This window comes from Triturus cristatus, chromosome 12, assembly GCF_964204655.1.
Source record: "Triturus cristatus chromosome 12, aTriCri1.1, whole genome shotgun sequence".
Lineage (NCBI taxonomy): Eukaryota > Metazoa > Chordata > Amphibia > Caudata > Salamandridae > Triturus > Triturus cristatus.
In genome coordinates, this window is record NC_140595.1 from 49,502,111 (window position 1) to 49,518,408 (window position 16,298).

Here is a 16,298-nt window from a genome sequence, read left to right on the forward strand (position 1 = left end):
CGCTGCGGTCGAAGAGACTATACGAAATATGTAAACCTTGATACACAAGAAATGAAAATGAGACTGAAACAATACAGATTAAGGGGAAGCTAGTGAACGTATCGAAAAAAGCATCACTACAACGTCGAACCAGAGCGCAGGCGCACACGTCCAAACCCGATGGCAGAAAGAAAATATCACAATGGAGTCAATGCCCATGCGCCTCATCATCGAACATATGGCTATGCTGTCAAATTTTAACCTTATTGGGCCAGAGGAGAGGTACAGAACAATGGCTTAAAGACAACTTGAAGGGAAATCATAATTGTTTAATGTTTCCTGACAAAAAAACATAAGAGAAGACTAACAGCAAAAATACTTAAATACAGTACATGAATTAGCTTCTCCTGAAGAATATATGCCAGGATTTATTCTTTTCCACCCTGTACAGATATTCATTTAAAAAAAAAAAAAGAAAAAAAGCCAGTGCAAATAGTTCAAAATCTTTTTATTGTAACAAACACTATATATTTTTTTTTTTAACTCTGAAGAATGTGTATTCGAGAAAAGAAAAATAAGTGTTTTTGTAGGATTTTCTCTTTTTTACAAAACAAAAACAAGGACATAACTTATTTACATGACGGAGGACCAAATTAAAGAAACCGATGAATAATTTCTCCAATTGGAGGCTTGGTCAATATAACTTTAAAAACAATTAAATTAGAATAGATAAGGGTGAGGGAGGGAAAAGTAAATAGGATCAGCTCTGCTGTGCTGCAGATGGCTGCATGGATGGTGCGGTTAATGTACAGTAAAAATGCAGTTAAAAAAAGGTTAATCTATTCTGAATATTTTCTCTTATTCTTATCTGCCACAGAAAACAGTTTACAACTAAAAATATTGTCAAACTTCCTGAAGGGGGAAATATTTCTTGGAACTCCACTGCAGCCTTCACTTGCATCTCACATAGCATGCCAGATATGGAGTACAGTTTTCTTTGCAGTTGCATTCGAAGTCACATCAACTACTAGTAGACCAAAAACCTCAATTGTTCTAGATTAAAAATATTACTTTGCAAAAATGTGTTTTTCACATCAATGAAGGGTCAAAATGACACCTCACCATGCTACACTTATTTAGGCTCTTCAGACCGCTGGACCTTTGGAGGAATTTGAATCAACGGTTAGGCTATTTAAAACAAAGGGATGCAGACTTAAATGCACCCTTCTGGGAAAAGAGAACTGGTGGATTCAAAGGATAAATGGAATTTGTGTGTGTATTTTAGGCACGTTCTATACTCCTAGTTGAGACAGCAGCCTTCATGAGTCTTACATGTTAAATTCCAGCTAGTTTTAAGGTCAGGAGGGAGGAGAGGAGCGTGGCACTAGTGGGTTGAGGATGGACAAAACTCAGTTCCACTAGATATTCCTGGAAACAACAGTTGCTCTGAGCTCCCAAAGTGGAATTCCACTTTCATAAATGCAAGTATGTATTTAAGGACAAAAGGCTAAGCATACAAGGGGGCTATTAAAAGACTTTACTGAAAAGTGGACAGACCACAATTATAGTTCAGACCTCTCCATTTCAATAGCTTTAGGAAAAGGGGATAATGTTTACACGTTCAACTTCAAGAATTCATATGGTTTGATTTTTAAAAAAAGTGTGCAATTCTCACCATCAATTGCACATGTCCCATAGGTTTAGATTCTAGTGCATTAAAAAAAAGCCTCTTCACAAAGGAGTAAATTTATGGAATATTCCATTTGTATCTCCGCTACACCACTAACTAGTTACAGCTGTAGCAATATCTTGAGTTATAGTTGCAGTATTTACTATGTCAAACTACTTTGTCACTGCTAACAAAGGCTGCAATGCCAAAGAAGCCAAGACTATGCTAGTACACAACAGCTATCACCTCACACGGCTCTTAAGTGCTGCTTCCATAAGGCAGTAGGGAAGTGTTTTGGGGTAGTTTTTAAGGAGGGGATGAACTCTCAGCAGCAAGGATGTATATATACCCAAAGACTGAACCTATATATACAGTGTACAGCTGAAAACTGCACACATGTGATAAACCCTGTCAAGGCATTGCAAGAAATGGGGGCGAAAGCAATCCTAGGATCAAGGCAAATTACAATCAGAAGGAAAGAAAAACGTACGAATTGTGCACATGAAGTGATCAATAGGTCTCAAAGGAAAAAAGGACAGACTGGGTCTAGCACATTCAAGTTCTGGTTTAATAAATACAACTAGAGTGCTGTAACATTAGGTGCTGGATTGCATGGTTCAATTAGACTGCAAATGAGCTGAGAGTAGCAGCAGAGGTTGGGTCTAGAAGCTCTTAAGGGAATGACTGTCCATCCAGATGGAGTTCGGACAGCAGTGGCTGTCCGACCAAGGCTCGTTAGTAGTCATTCCCAATAGTTTAATGTCTAGTATACATGGGGGCAGAGCCAGTCTGACTATAGTTGACAGGGAGGGAACATCTGGTAAGTGGGTTAACAAAGCACAATGTAGAACTTGAACAAACTGACCACCCTTGAGTAATACTGTTCAAAATTTCGGAATGAAATAATGATAAGTAGGATAGAGGTTCTTTTCATTCAGAATCTTGGAGAAAAGGGTCAAATTCAAGTTCTCCCAAACAGTAGTCCTGATTTGGCAATTCTGCCAACGTTTCTTGGACCTAAAATTCAAGTGAACACCTTGGACAGGAGGCTTTAGCACTCCTGGACAATTTGCGTCTTTACTTTTAAGATCCCACAACCAGCTAGTAAAAGTAACTTTGACTGAAGTCTGTTACAGCACTGTGTGGAATATAAAGAGATTGCATGAGCAAAAGGAACCTCATCGGCTGAAAACCACATGAATTTAATACGATGGGAATGGCGGAAGGAAAATGTTGTAAAATGTCTTCATGAGGGTGAGAAAAATATTGCAGAATAAACTGGTGATTTGAATGGATGGTGCATACAGGCACAGCATAACTGGGATTTGCAATAATGCAAACCCCATGGCTCAATGACAATTATCTTGAAAGAAAAAAGCAATGTTTTGATTTAGGCCATTAAGAGATTAGACAAAAATTAAATCGAAGAATTTGGTTATGAAATGGCACCTTAGATTAGATTGAAGAAGAATATTGAATACGAGGCAGAGGATACGAGTCAAACCATTACAGGTCCCCTACACTAAGATAGGCTATGTGCAGTGCCACAGAAAGCTGTAGAGGCCACCACTTACTAGTTTGTTCCATACCGCTTTACACTCAACTCCATTATAAACTTGACTAAACCCACCTGCCGGAAACTCAGAAAACACAAAATGCTGTCAATTACAGAAATCTTAAAAAATAACACAGAAAATGAAGATTGATTTATTGCAGAGCTTTCTGGTAGCATTTGGTTAGAATGAGTGGAGAGCAGCTTTGAATTTTATTGGTTAGTAAATGTGCAGAGTTCTAATGCCTCGAGCCTCAGGTTATACTGAAAGCAATGTGTCAGGGGAAAATGCATCGCTGAAATAAACCTGCATTTGGAGTTACCGAGGTAGATGGATGCAAACTCATTTTCTGCCGACACTCCTGAAATGACTGATTTCTCCCCCTTCGCTACCAAACGTCCCTGGAAATGAAACCCATTAGAATTTGAAGGCCTAGTGCCCAGAAAGGCACACTGTAGCAGCAGCCTGGACTTTTCTTTTTAAAGAATCAGCGTTCACACTGCCTCAACTATCAAAATGCCAGGTTATTGCACTGTAAATTAACAGAGTGGCCCCCAACGCCAAAATAATCTTTCTGATAAAGTTTCCCTCCAAATTTCTCTCAGCCACTAATTCCCTCCCACCCTAAACTAGCTCCAAGTTATCCAGGACACATTTCTCCCACACCCTTAATCTGCTTCACTGTTTCTTCAATGCCTATGAAAAAGTAAATGTAATCTTGAATTCCGCTGGAATCAATTGGTATGCTTTGGCAGAACCTCCCTTTTACTCCAGAGATTCACCCTTCCTCCCAGAGTTACTTTCATGCAGCCCACTGCTCTGAAAGGGAGCTTCTAAACAAAAACCTGTCCCCTTGGGGTATAACTAGAAACCACTGACCTTATGAAAGCACTCCAGCCTTTATTTATTTTTTTAATTCCAATTCACCGACCGAGTGCACGTCAATAGTGTAGCACCACACAGTCATTGTTTTTCACAAAATACGGTGTTGGAAGAATGTCAGCCAAGAGATGCAGTTTACAGTGAATCATCCATGTCCTCTACCCACACAAAAATAGTAGAAGACTGTGGCTTTGTTTCTAACAACCTAAGTCTACCCGTGTCCTGTCCAGTCAACTACACTCCTCCAGTTGTCACCCAGAAAGCCCCGAAGCAAAATAAAATGCTCTGATGTATTTGTACCTGTGTTCCATGGGAGGGAAGAGCTTCACGACAAGCAGCAGATTGTTGAGAAAATAAAAACTGGGAAAAGAAATAAAACACGGGCCGGGTGTAGTAGTTGAACCTGGAGATCAAACAAAGGGAGAGGCAGAGAGGAATAAAGTCCCCACTCTGGTTTAAGAAGCACCAGAATAGTAAAGTCTTTCCACAGGCCTGTCCCACACTGTCTGGCAATCAGCAGGCAGACAGTAAGCCTTTCTCAAAGTTGCGTCTCTTGTGGGGAGGCCCTTCATCATCCTCATCAGAGGATGAGGAACTGTCCAGTGTTAAATCCACCACTTCGGCATTAGGCTTTCCGCTTTCACCGTTGCCGCTGGTGCTGCTGCTACTGCAACTGCTGCTGCCGCCACCACCGCCGTTAGGGAGTACTTGTCCATTCACATCCATGGAACCTGTTATAACAGAAAAGCTCAACATTTATCTATCAATTGCGTTAATATTTTAATAGACAAACAGAATACGTTAGGACTGACCAAAGAAATGGTTTAACTGCAAATCACTATTTACCAGACTTAAACAATTAGGATTGGACACAGAAGAGACACTGGAAAGAGTCCAACAATGTTCTGTTTTTTCCCCCTCCTATTCTGACAAATGTTTGACCTTTCCTTTCCATTTATCTATGGATCCTTAAACTGATGTCCAAATATTGACTTGCACTCTGAAACCAACTGGAAAATCAAGTAGAATGCACAGATGGAGGGAAATGCACTCAGAGACATGTCCATACACACCACAATGCAGTAGAATACGTGCAGTCGCATGAAGTCAAAAATAGACTCAGATCAAGGGACCAATAGCTTACAAGTACTGGTACTGCATCAAAAAGGAAGGCTGCTGCACTGTCACAAGCACCAGATGGAATAATCCATAAATGTAGCCAAAACACACTATGCTCAGAGGGTTAGCAATGGAATAAGTTCTGCTGCCAACCAAAAAATTATTTATAAAATCGACACCATTTCAGAACGAAGGAAGGAAAGGAAAGGAATATGCTACTTACCAGTATGCATCTGTTCGAGGCATGTAGAGCTGCAGAGCCACACACTAAGGATAAGATCGCCATCTGGTGTTGGGCTCGGATGATTGCATGTTGTTGTGGTCTTCGGAAGAAGTCTTTGGTCACGAGATTGGTGACTCCTCCCCTGGACAACAGTGCGCATGGGCATCCACTCCATCCTCAGATTGTTTTTCGCCATGATGGGAAATGGAGTGTGTAAGAAGTAAAGAGAAAGGATGTCCATGTGTAGTGTCTAATTAAGACAATGCTGGAACAGATACAGGTCCCGGGGAGACGGGTGGGCGTGTGTGGCTCTGCAGCTCTACATGCCAAGAACAGATGCATACTGGTAAGTAGCATACTCCGTTCGAGGCATATGAGCTGCAGATCACACACTAAGGATAGACTATATAGCAGTGTCTCCCCTAGCGGTGGTCACCTGTATCAGTTGCAGCAGTTTGGAAGAGAGTTTTTAGGACAGCTTGGCCTACTGAGGCTTGTTGTTTGGATTGCACATCAACACAGTAATGCTTAGTGAAGGTGTGTGTAGTAGACCATGCCGCTGCTTTGCAAATGTCTTCTAAGGGGATGTTCCCTAAGAATGCCATAGAGGCCCCTATTTTACGCGTGGAGTGCGCCCTAGGGGGAACGGTAAGAGTACGTTTAGCTTTTTGGTAACATATTTGGATACATTTGACTATCCATCTGGCGATACCCGATTTGGAAATGGGGTTGCCTTTGTGTGGTGGAGCGAAAGCAACAAACAGTTGCTTGGTTTTCCGAAAAGGTTTGGTTCTGTCGATGTAATAGAGCAAGGCTCTTTTAACATCTAAGGTATGAAGTGCCCTCTCGGCTACTGAGTCTGGATTAGGGAAGAAGACTGGCAGTTCCACAGACTGGTTTAGATGGAAAGGGAAAATGACTTTAGGGAGGAATTTTGGATTCGTCCTAAGAACCACTTTGTTCCGATGTAGTTGTAGGAAGGGTTCTTCTAGAGTTAAGGCTTGTATTTCACTTACTCTTCGCAGCGATGCGATTGCGATGAGAAAAGCCACTTTCCATGTTAGGAACTGCAGTTCGCATTTGTGCATTGGTTCAAATGGTGGACCCATGAGCCTTGTTAGAACAATATTAAGGTTCCACACCGGGGAAGGCGGTAACCTTGGAGGAATGATTCTTTTAAGACCCTCCATAAATGCTTTATTAGCTGGTACCTTAAAGAGGGACAGGTGTTGTCTATTTTGCAAATAGGCTGCTAATGCCGCTAGATGTAGACGTATAGAGGAATACGCTAAATTGCATCTTTGCAAGTGCAATAAATAGCAAATGATGTTCTGGATGGAAGCATCCAGTGGTTGTATGTCATTGTTAGCGCAGTAAATGGCAAATCGTTTCCATTTTGCAGCATAGCATGCCCTAGTAGTAGGTCTCCTGGCTTCTTTAATGATATTCATACAGTCTGGAGGGAGGTTGAGGTACCCGAACTCTAAGACTTCAGGAGCCAGATTGCCAAGTTCAGTGTTTGAGGATCTGGGTGTCTGATTTCTCCATGGTTCTGGGTTAAGAGATCCGGGGAGAGATGCAGTTTTTGATGTGGAACTAGTGATCGTTCCAAAAGTGTGGTGAACCAGGGTTGACGTGCCCAAGTGGGAGCCACTAGGATGAGTGTCAGCGACTGTTTGTTTGCGTACCACAAATGGAATGAGAGGGAGAGGCGGAAAGCGTACGCAAATCTGCCTGACCAGTTCATCCATATTTCATTGCCCTTTGATCACGGGTGTGGGTACCTGGCGGCGAAGGTTGGGCATTTTGCGTTTTCTGGTGTGGCGAACAGGTCTAGGTCTGGTTGTCCCCACTTTTGGAAGAATGGGAGTAAGATTTGGGGTGTAGTTCCCATTCGTGTATCTGCTGTGTGTGGCGACTTAAGAGGTCGGCCACCTGGTTCTGAACCCCTGGGAGGTGTTCTGCTAGCAGGTAGATGTTCCAGGGAATTGCCCATCTCCAAATTTGTTGCGCCAGTTGGGACAGTTGTAGAGAATGTGTCCCTCCCTGTTTCTGTATGTAATACATTGTGGTCATGTTGTCCGTGCGGATGAGGACAGTTTTGTTTTGGAGATGCACTTGGAAGGATTTCAGTGCTAGGAACACCGCTAGAAGTTCTAGGTAATTGATGTGGAACTGTTTTTGTTGAGTGGTCCACTGTCCCTGAGTGGTGTGTTGAAGGAGGTGGGCTCCCCACCCTGTGAGAGATGCGTCGGTGGTCAGCACAACATGTGGAAGGGGCTCCAAGAACGGCCGCCCTTTGGACAGGTTGATGGTGTTCCACCACTTCAGTGAGCGAAGTGAGCGGCTGTCCACCAACACCAGATCGGTAAGTTGTCCGTGGGCCTGATTCCACTGTTGTGCTAGACATTCCTGTAAGGGACACATTTGAAGGCGTGCGTAGGGTACTATGGAGATACATGACGCCATCATGCCCAAGAGTTGCATGAACAACTCTTGCGGGGAGAGAGTGTTGTGTTTGAAATGTTTCGATCAGACTTAGTATGTTGGTTATCCTGGCTATGCTGGGGTAAGCTACGGCTTTGGCTGTGTTTATGGTTGCTCCCAGGTATTGTTGTACTTGGGAGGGTTGTAGTTGAGATTTGGGATAGTTGATGGTAAATCCCAAGTTGTGCAGGGTTTGAATAGTGCGGTGGGTGTGGTGAACGCATTTGTCTAGAGTATTGGCTTTTATGAGCCAATCGTTCAGCTAGGGGAAGACATGGATTTGTTGAACTGTAAACTGATAGTGTTGACCGTCTACCACGAATCGGAGATACTTCCTGTGAGCGGGATGCATAGGGATGTGAAAATATGCGTCCTTGAGGTCTAATGTGGCAAGGAAGTCCCCTTGTTGAAGTAATCGAAGGACCTGTTGGAGAGTGATTATGTGGAAATGATCTGATTGTATGTACTGGTTCAGTAGTCTGAGGTCCAGTATGGGTCTCAAGGTTTTGTCCTTTTTGGGAATGAGGAAGTATAGAGAATATACTCCTGTGCCCTGATGTTGTAGTGGAACAGGTTCTATTGCGTTTTTCTGAAGCAAAGACTATTTCCTGTTTGAGGAGCGTGAAGTGGTGAGACATCATGGGACGGTGTCTGGGTGGTATGTTTGGGGGCGGGTTTATAAGTTCGAGGCAGTAGCCATATTGGAGAATTTGTCTTACCCACCTGTCTGTAGTGATGGTATTCCAGACAGGTAGGAACTGTTGAAGTCTGCCCCCGACCGGAGTGGAATGGTCTGGGGGGAGTGGTGGTAAGTCACTGTTTGGTGGCTGTAGAGGAACGGGTGTTGTTGTTGCCCCGTCCCCGGCCTTTATTATTGTTTCCCCGATACCCTCCTCTAAAATATCCTTTGTTAGGGGATGTTTGACCTGATGTTTTGAAGGTGGAAGAGTGGTCTGTTCCCACATTTTTGGAAGCTCCTCTATAAAAGGAGTGACGAAAGGAGCCTCTGGGTTGAGTAGACTGCAATGCTCCCATAGATTTTGCAGTTTCATTATCTTTCTTCATTTTTTCTAGGGCAGTGTCCACTTCCGGGCAGAATAGTTGCTCCTGATTAAAAGGTTGAGCAAGAATGGAGGTTTGTACTTCCGGCTTGAAGCCGGAGATGCGCAGCCATGCGTGGCGTCTAAGCAATACGCTTGTGTTGACTGCCCTAGAGGCGGTGTCCGCTGCGTCGATTGCACATTTAATGGAGGCATTGGATATTAGTTTGCCTTCTTGTATGAGGTCAGTGGCCTGTGTTTTGAAAGGTTCAGGCAGGTGTTGCAAGAGATCCTCCAGTTGATCATAATGGGCTCTATCATAACGAGCCAATAGGGCTTGTGTATTTGCGATACGCCAGTGGTTAGCTGCTTGAGCGGCAACCCTTTTGCCGGAAGCCTCCAGGAGTATGACTCCTTGTCTGGGGGCGGCGTGTCTCCAGTTGTTTGGGAGTTGGCCCTTTTTCTGGCATTGGAGACGACTAGTGAGTCTAGTGGGAGTTGCGCCTTGATGTACGCAGGATCTTGTGGCACTGGTCTGTATTTTTTTTCTATTCTGGGGTTGAGAACCCTGGCCCTGACAGGGTCTTTAAAAACCTCAGTGGCATGCTTTATCACTCCTTTAATCATGGGTAGAATGTGGACTGTTTTCTGGGACTGCTCAAAAGTGTCGAGTAGAAAATGAAACGATGCTGCTCTGTTAATAAGCTGACCGAACCCTAAATGGTCATCAGGAGTGGAGGGTTTTGAGGGGTATGGAGCGGGGTCAGGCACATCAGGCAAAGGGCAAGTCAGTCATCTACTGGTGCTGTGTCCGGGAGTGTAAAGGGATCAGTAGAATCAGTGGGATAAGTAAAGAAATCTGGTTCTCCCCCTCCCCCAAAATCATCATCATCCTGTGGAGGTGGTGTATGAGAGGGAGATGGTAGAGGTGCAGGCGGTGGGGGTTGGGGAGATGGAATAGGAGGTAATGTAGGTAAGGAAGGACGTTTGGGTGAAGTGGCACAGTCCTTCTTTGGAGGTGCTGGAGGAGGTGGTGAGTCCAGCTTCCTTTTCTTGTAGGGCACCGCTGTGACATGTCCAGTTTTTGGATTTATGTAAATCCGTTTTTGCTTAGGATCGGGTCGAAAGGGTTCCTCAGTGTCCGAAGGCGGCTGTGGCGCCGACTTTTTAGGGTCTTTATGGACGTGTTTTGGCACCGAAGATGTTTTGGGTGCCGAAGAACTTTTCGGTTCCGGTGGATTTTTCGGTGCTGAAGAACCTTTCGGTGCCGATGAGCTTTTCGGTGCCGACGAGCCTTTTGGTGTCGCTGGAGACCTCGGCGCCGAAGAACGTTTCGGTGCCGGTGGAGATGTCGGGACCGAGTGACGTTTCGGGCCCGATGGAGATTTCGGTCCCGAAGCCTGCTTTGGTGCCGAAGGTATTATGGGCACAATGACATGAGGTTTGCTCGAGCCCGAGCCACCTGCAGGCTTACTTTTCTTCGGAGCCGGGCCCGAGGGCGGGGCTTCAGAAGATGTTTTTGGATCGCGACTGAGCCCAGTTGGCAGAGTCTTGACCAATGTCTTTTTGGGTGGCGTTGGGTTAGGGGGGCTGGTACTCACAGGCTGCCCCGGATCTGAATCGTCGGCCTCGGACACGATTTGGAGATCTTCGGAGTCATCGTCAGGGACGTCCTGTGCAAAGATGTCTTCTGGTTCCGGAACCGGCTTGGCCATGATATGGCGTCGAGCTCTTCGGTCCCGGATGGTTTTCTTCAAACGGAATGTGGCGCAGGCTGGACAGCTTGATTCGTTGTGGTCTGGTGAAAGTCACAAGTGACAGACCGCGTGGTGATCGCTATGAAGGAACTTGGCTCCACATTGGGGGCATTTTTTAAAAGGTGTCCTTTCCATCAGCCGTGTCCGGAGTCGGTCCGATATGGTTTGACGTCGAGTTTTGAAGTTATGAGAGTTGTAGTGATTGCTATAAGTTTTCTGCTGGAGCGGAAAAAAGTTCATCCGAACCCAATGGCAGAAAAAAACAATATGAGGATGGAGTGGATGCCCATGCGCACTGTTGTCCAGGGGAGGAGTCACCAATCTCGTGACCAAAGACTTCTTCCGAAGACAACAACAACCTGCAATCATCCGAGCCCAACACCAGATGGCGATCTTATCCTTAGTGTGTGATCTGCAGCTCATATGCCTCGAACATATCACTTACCCAGTAAACATCTGTTTGTGACATGTAGTGCTGTAGATTCACATGCTTTGCATAAGACCGCCATCTAATGTGGTGGTCGTTGGTGTGCAACTTGTTTTTCTTCAAAGAAGTCTTTTGAGTCGCAAGGTATGGTTACTCCTCCTCTTGCTTGTAATGCGAACAGTCCTCGAATCCATTGTTAGATGGTCTTCCGCCTAATGGGTGGGGACGGAGTGTAAAGGATGATGTATCCTAGTGAAAGGACCATGCAAACAAAGTATAAAAATGTAATTGCAAACCACACAGGTATCCGGGGAGAGGGGTGGGCACATGTGAATCTACAGCACTACATGCCACAAACAGATGCTTACTGGGTAACATTCAGTCTGAGGCATATGTGGCTGTAGATACACATGCTTCGTGTAAACTGTAAAGCAGGTTTCCTTCATACGCGGTAGCTAACCTGTGATGGTGCAGAATCGCTTGTCCCGCATTGGCTTGTTGACAGGCCTGGGCATCTATATAGTAATCTTTTCTAAATGTGTGTGGTGTGGTCCATGTAGCTGCCTTCCATATATGTCAGCCATGGGTATATTTCCTAAAAGGCCAAGGAAGCTCCCTTCTTGCGAGCAGAGTGGGCCTTTGGAGGGATCCGTGGAGTTAATTTAGCTTTAGCACAACAGGTTTGGATACATTTTTGAGAATGCAACAAAGTTGTATTTTCCTAAATGACAGTTCTTTCAGTAGAATACACAAAAGCTTTTTTTTTACATCTAGTGTGTAAAGCTCTTTCCGCAACTGAATCAGGTCAGGGAAAGAATACTTGTAACTCAGTAGACTGATTTAAGTGGAATTGTGAGAACTTTTGGAAGGGACTTTAGAATTGGTACGTAGTACCACTTTGTCTCTATGAAGTTGGAAGAATAGTTCTTCTAGAGTTAATGCCTGAAGCTCACCAACACGTCTGAGTGAAACGATTGCAATGAGAAATGTAACTTTCCAGGATAGAAACTGGAGCGGGCATGAGTGAAGAGCCTCAAATGGGCAAACCATTAACCTTGTCAACACAATGTTGAGATTCCAAGCAGGGGTTGGAGGTACCCTAAGAGGGAAAACAAAAAAGCTTTAGTTACAGGCACTGTTGCCAGTAAGGTGCGCGCCTGGGCGCTCGCGTACCTCTGTTCCCCCAAGAGCGCAGTGCTGTGTGTGAAGCGTGCACACACGGCACATCCCGGGGGCGTATTCGCGCCGCCGCTTTTAAAATGCGAGCGGCGCGAAAAATGCTAATTTCCTGTCTGCTGGAAGCCTGTGCAAGCAGTGGCTCCTCATGCAAGTGCTGCATTCATTTCTTAATGGAGCGCGTCCGGAGGCTGTTTGTGGGCAGTTGTGAAAATATCTGTTAATTACAGCACCGTCATGCGCTGTAATCAACAAATATTTTCACAATGGCCCACATTCGGCCCCCAGCTGCGCTCCTTTAAGATAAGAACGAATAGTTTCTTACCTGTCGGTGTAGTTTTGCAGCTTGAAGATCTTTCTGGATTCACTATGCTGTGCATTATTCCGCGATCTTGTGGTTGGTTCCGGATTCGTAGTCTTTTCTTTGTTTTTTTTTGCAGCCCAGGTGGGCGTCGACGACCACCATTTGGTGCACCTCCCGTGACATCGTCGTGCTTCCTGCGGAAGTCCCACCTTTGGGGCGCCATCTTCGTGTTCTTTTTTCCCTTTTTTCTTTTTTTTTTTTTTTAACCCTAGGCGATTGAATAATTCTTCTTGTCCATTTACTGTAATTTTTCATTCCTTCTGATCTTTTCTATTTCACCCCCTCTTCCTCCAGCCTCATCTTCCTGGCGGAGGTGGGTGGGTTCGCTAGTGAATCCAGAAAGATCTTCAAGCTGCAAAACTAAACCGACAGGTAAGAAACTATTCGTTTTGCAGCGTGAATCTTTCTGGATTCACTATGCTGTGCATAGACTTTGTAGCGGTTTTCCTAATTTTGTGGCGGCTGGGTGGTAGATGAGCGTTGGTCGTTGAAAATGTGTTGAAGCACCTTCTGTCCAACCTGTGCTTCCTTGTTCATCTGAATGTCCACGCAGTAGTGTTTCGTGAACGTGTGCACAGATGCCCAAGTTGCCGCGAGGCATATGTCCTGGATGGGCGTGTTCGCCAGGAAGGCCACGGTGGCCCCTTTCTTCCTTGTGGAGTGAGCCTGAGGCCCCTCCGCTAGCTCCTGTCCAGCCTGTTTGTGGCAGAATTGAATAGTGAGGGCAATCCACCTAGCGATGGTGCCCTTAGTTACTGGCCTACCCATGAAGCTAGTAGCAAAGGACACAAACAGCTGCTTCGACTTCCTTGGTTCTCTCAATGTAGTGCATCACCGCTCTTCTTGCGTCGAGGGTGTGCAGGGCCTTTTCTGCGTTTGAAGTCGGGTTTTGGAAGAAACTTGGTATCTGAATACTCTGATTCATGTGGAACGCCGACACCACCTTGGGCATGAAGTGTGGGTCTGTTCTCAGGACTATTCTGTCCTTGTGAATCTGAATGTAGGGTTCCTGTAGTGTTAGTGCTTGAAGCTCGCTCACCCTGCGTAGTGAGGTTATGGCCACCAGAAAGGCCGTTTTCATCGTCAACATCTGCAGTGTGGCCTTGTGAATGGGTTCAAACGGTGCCTTCATGAGCTCCGTCAGCACCACGTTCAGGTTCCATGCCGGCGGCGGCAACCTTTTCGGGGGGGCCATCCTTTTGGCTCCTTCCATGAATCTCTTCACCACCTGCGAGGTGAAGAAACTTCCACCCTTTTCACCTCTGGTGTAGGCCACGATTGCCGCTAGGTGTACCCTTAGGGAGCTCGAGCAGAGGTTACTCTTTAGAAGGTGTGTGAGGTACCTCAGTACTGTTGAGTCTCTTGTCATTTTGTTTTGCAGGCCCTTTTTCCTGCACCACACAGTGAATCTCTTCCATTTTGCGCTGTAGCATTTTCGTGTAGTTTGTTTCCTTGCCTCCCGTAGCACTCGCATAGTGCTCGGAGGCAATCTTAGGTGTGCGAACTCTAGGTCTTCAGGAGCCATCCCGCCAGGTTGAGGGTCTCTGGCTCTGGGTGCAGGACCTCTCCGTTTTGCATTGAGAGCAGGTCCTTCCTCCTCTCGAACCTGTATGGATTGCCTTGTGCCATTTCTTGAATTAGTGAGAACCATGTCTGCCTCGCCCACTGCGGAGCCACTAGGATCAGAGTCATGTTGCTGGTTCTGCACTGGTCGAGCACTCTGTGCAACAGGGGTATCGGTGGAAAGGCGTAGGCAAATGTCCTCGACCAGCTTATCCATAGGGCATTTCCCTGGGATTGCTGATCTGGTTGTCTGGACGCGAAGCTTTGGCATTTTGCATTGTGGCGTGTTGCAAATAGGTCTATTGTGGGAATTCCCCATCTCTGGAAGAGTTTTTCCGTTTCCTGGCCATTGAGCTCCCACTCGTGCGATGCCGAGGTCTGCCTGCTTAGCCAGTCTGCCTCCACATTGTCCTTCCCCGGTAGGTGAATTGCCAGTAGATCTATCCTGAGAGGTATGGCCCATCTCCAAATCTCCTGAGCTAGAGAGGAGAGAGGGAACGACTGTGTCCCCCCTTGTTTGTTGATGTAGAACATTGCCGTGGTGTTGTCTGTTTGAACCAACACCCTCTGGTTGTACAGGTGCCTCTGGAATGCCTTCAGGGCTAGCAGGATTGTTTTCAACTCGAGGTAGTTGATATGGCGAACCGCATCTGCTGGAGCCCACAGACCCCTCACTCTGAGGTTGTCCATGTGCGCTCCCCATCCCTTTTGCGATGCGTCCGTGGTAATGGTCACTGTTGGGATTGGTGGTGTCAGGCTTCTCCCTGCTGTCATGTTGTTTCTGTTCCACCAAGTTATCTCCTCCTGCACTGCGTGCGTAACAACCACTAGATCCTCCCAACTTCCGTTTGCTTGTGACCATTGCTGTTGTAGCCATTCCTGGAATGGTCTCATGTGCAGGCGTACATTCGGCACCAGCTGGATACACGACGCCATCATCCCCATCATCTTGCTCACAGCCCTCACTGTCAGAGCTCGCCCCTTCTGGTAGAGCCGTGTCTCCCTCAGTAGTGCATCTGTCCTCCTGTCGCTGGGCACTACTGTACTGTTGAGGGAGTTGATTTTCGCCCCCAGGAAAATCTTCACCTGTTCCGGTTCCAGCGATGACTTGCCCCAGTGGACCGAGAACCCCAGATTCGTGAGGGTGTCTGTTACGCGTTTTGCGTGCCTCTCGCACTTCTCGCGTGAGTTTGCCTTGACCAGCCAGTCGTCTAAGTAGGGGTAGACATGGATTCCCTGTCTTCGTAGGTGGGCCGCGACCGCCGACAGGCATTTTGTAAAAACCCTTGGTGCCGATTTTAATCCGAAGGCCAGGGTTGTGAACTGGTAGTGTTCCTGTTCGATGTTGAATCTTAGAAGGCCCTTGTGTCTTCTGTTTATTGGGATGTGAAGGTAGGCATCCTTGAGGTCCACGGTGACCATGAAGTCTCCGTCTCTTATTTGGGGCAGTACCTCCTGCAGCGAAGTCATTTTGAACTTCTGCGTTCTGATGAACTTGTTTAGGTAACGCAGGTCCAGGATGGGTCTGAGGTTTCAGTCTACTTTCGGGACCACAAAGTAGTTTGAGTAGACCCCTTTGTTGCGTTCTCTGAACGGCACTGCCTCTATGGCTCTCTTTTCTAGAAGTTTCCTTGTTTCTTCTCTGAGTAGTGCCAGTTCTTGGGCCGATCTCTGTCTTCCCTTTGGTTTCCTGTTTGGAGGTCTTTTCTCCAACTCTACGCAGTATCCGTACTGCATGATGTTCCATATCCACTTGTCTGTGGTTATACGCCGCCACTCCTGAAGGTAGAACCTCAGTCTTCCGCCTACTGGTGTTGTATGCTCGTAGGCTTTTGAATATTCTTTTCCCCCTGATGTTACTTTTTTGCGCCTCACCCTTGGGGGCATGACGAGGGTAGGCGTCCTCTTGCGTGCTGAGTCACTTTGATGAGGGCTGTTCGCCCCCTCTCCTCCTTTGGCCACGTCCGTTCCCTCTCCCGCGAAAGGACTGGCCCCGAGGTTGGTACTGCCAGTTTTGCTTCTGTTGACCTTGTCCGTGACCTTCACCCTGCTGACCCTG

The 16,298-nt window shown here is 46.2% G+C and overlaps 1 protein-coding gene across 6 annotated transcripts in view; it reads right to left on the reverse strand.

Moving 5' to 3' along the window:
* Window positions 1-470: 470 nt before the first annotated feature.
* The window catches only part of PIAS4 (protein inhibitor of activated STAT 4), a 132,879-nt gene continuing 117,051 nt past the window's right edge, over window positions 471-16,298 (reverse strand). For all 6 annotated transcript variants that reach the window (XM_085639074.1, XM_085639076.1, XM_085639079.1 and 3 more), the window contains one exon: window positions 471-4,814. In XM_085639074.1, coding sequence (XP_085495200.1) covers window positions 4,597-4,814 — 218 coding nt within the window. In that variant the 3' untranslated portion in view covers window positions 471-4,596. The remainder of the gene's footprint in view (window positions 4,815-16,298) is intronic.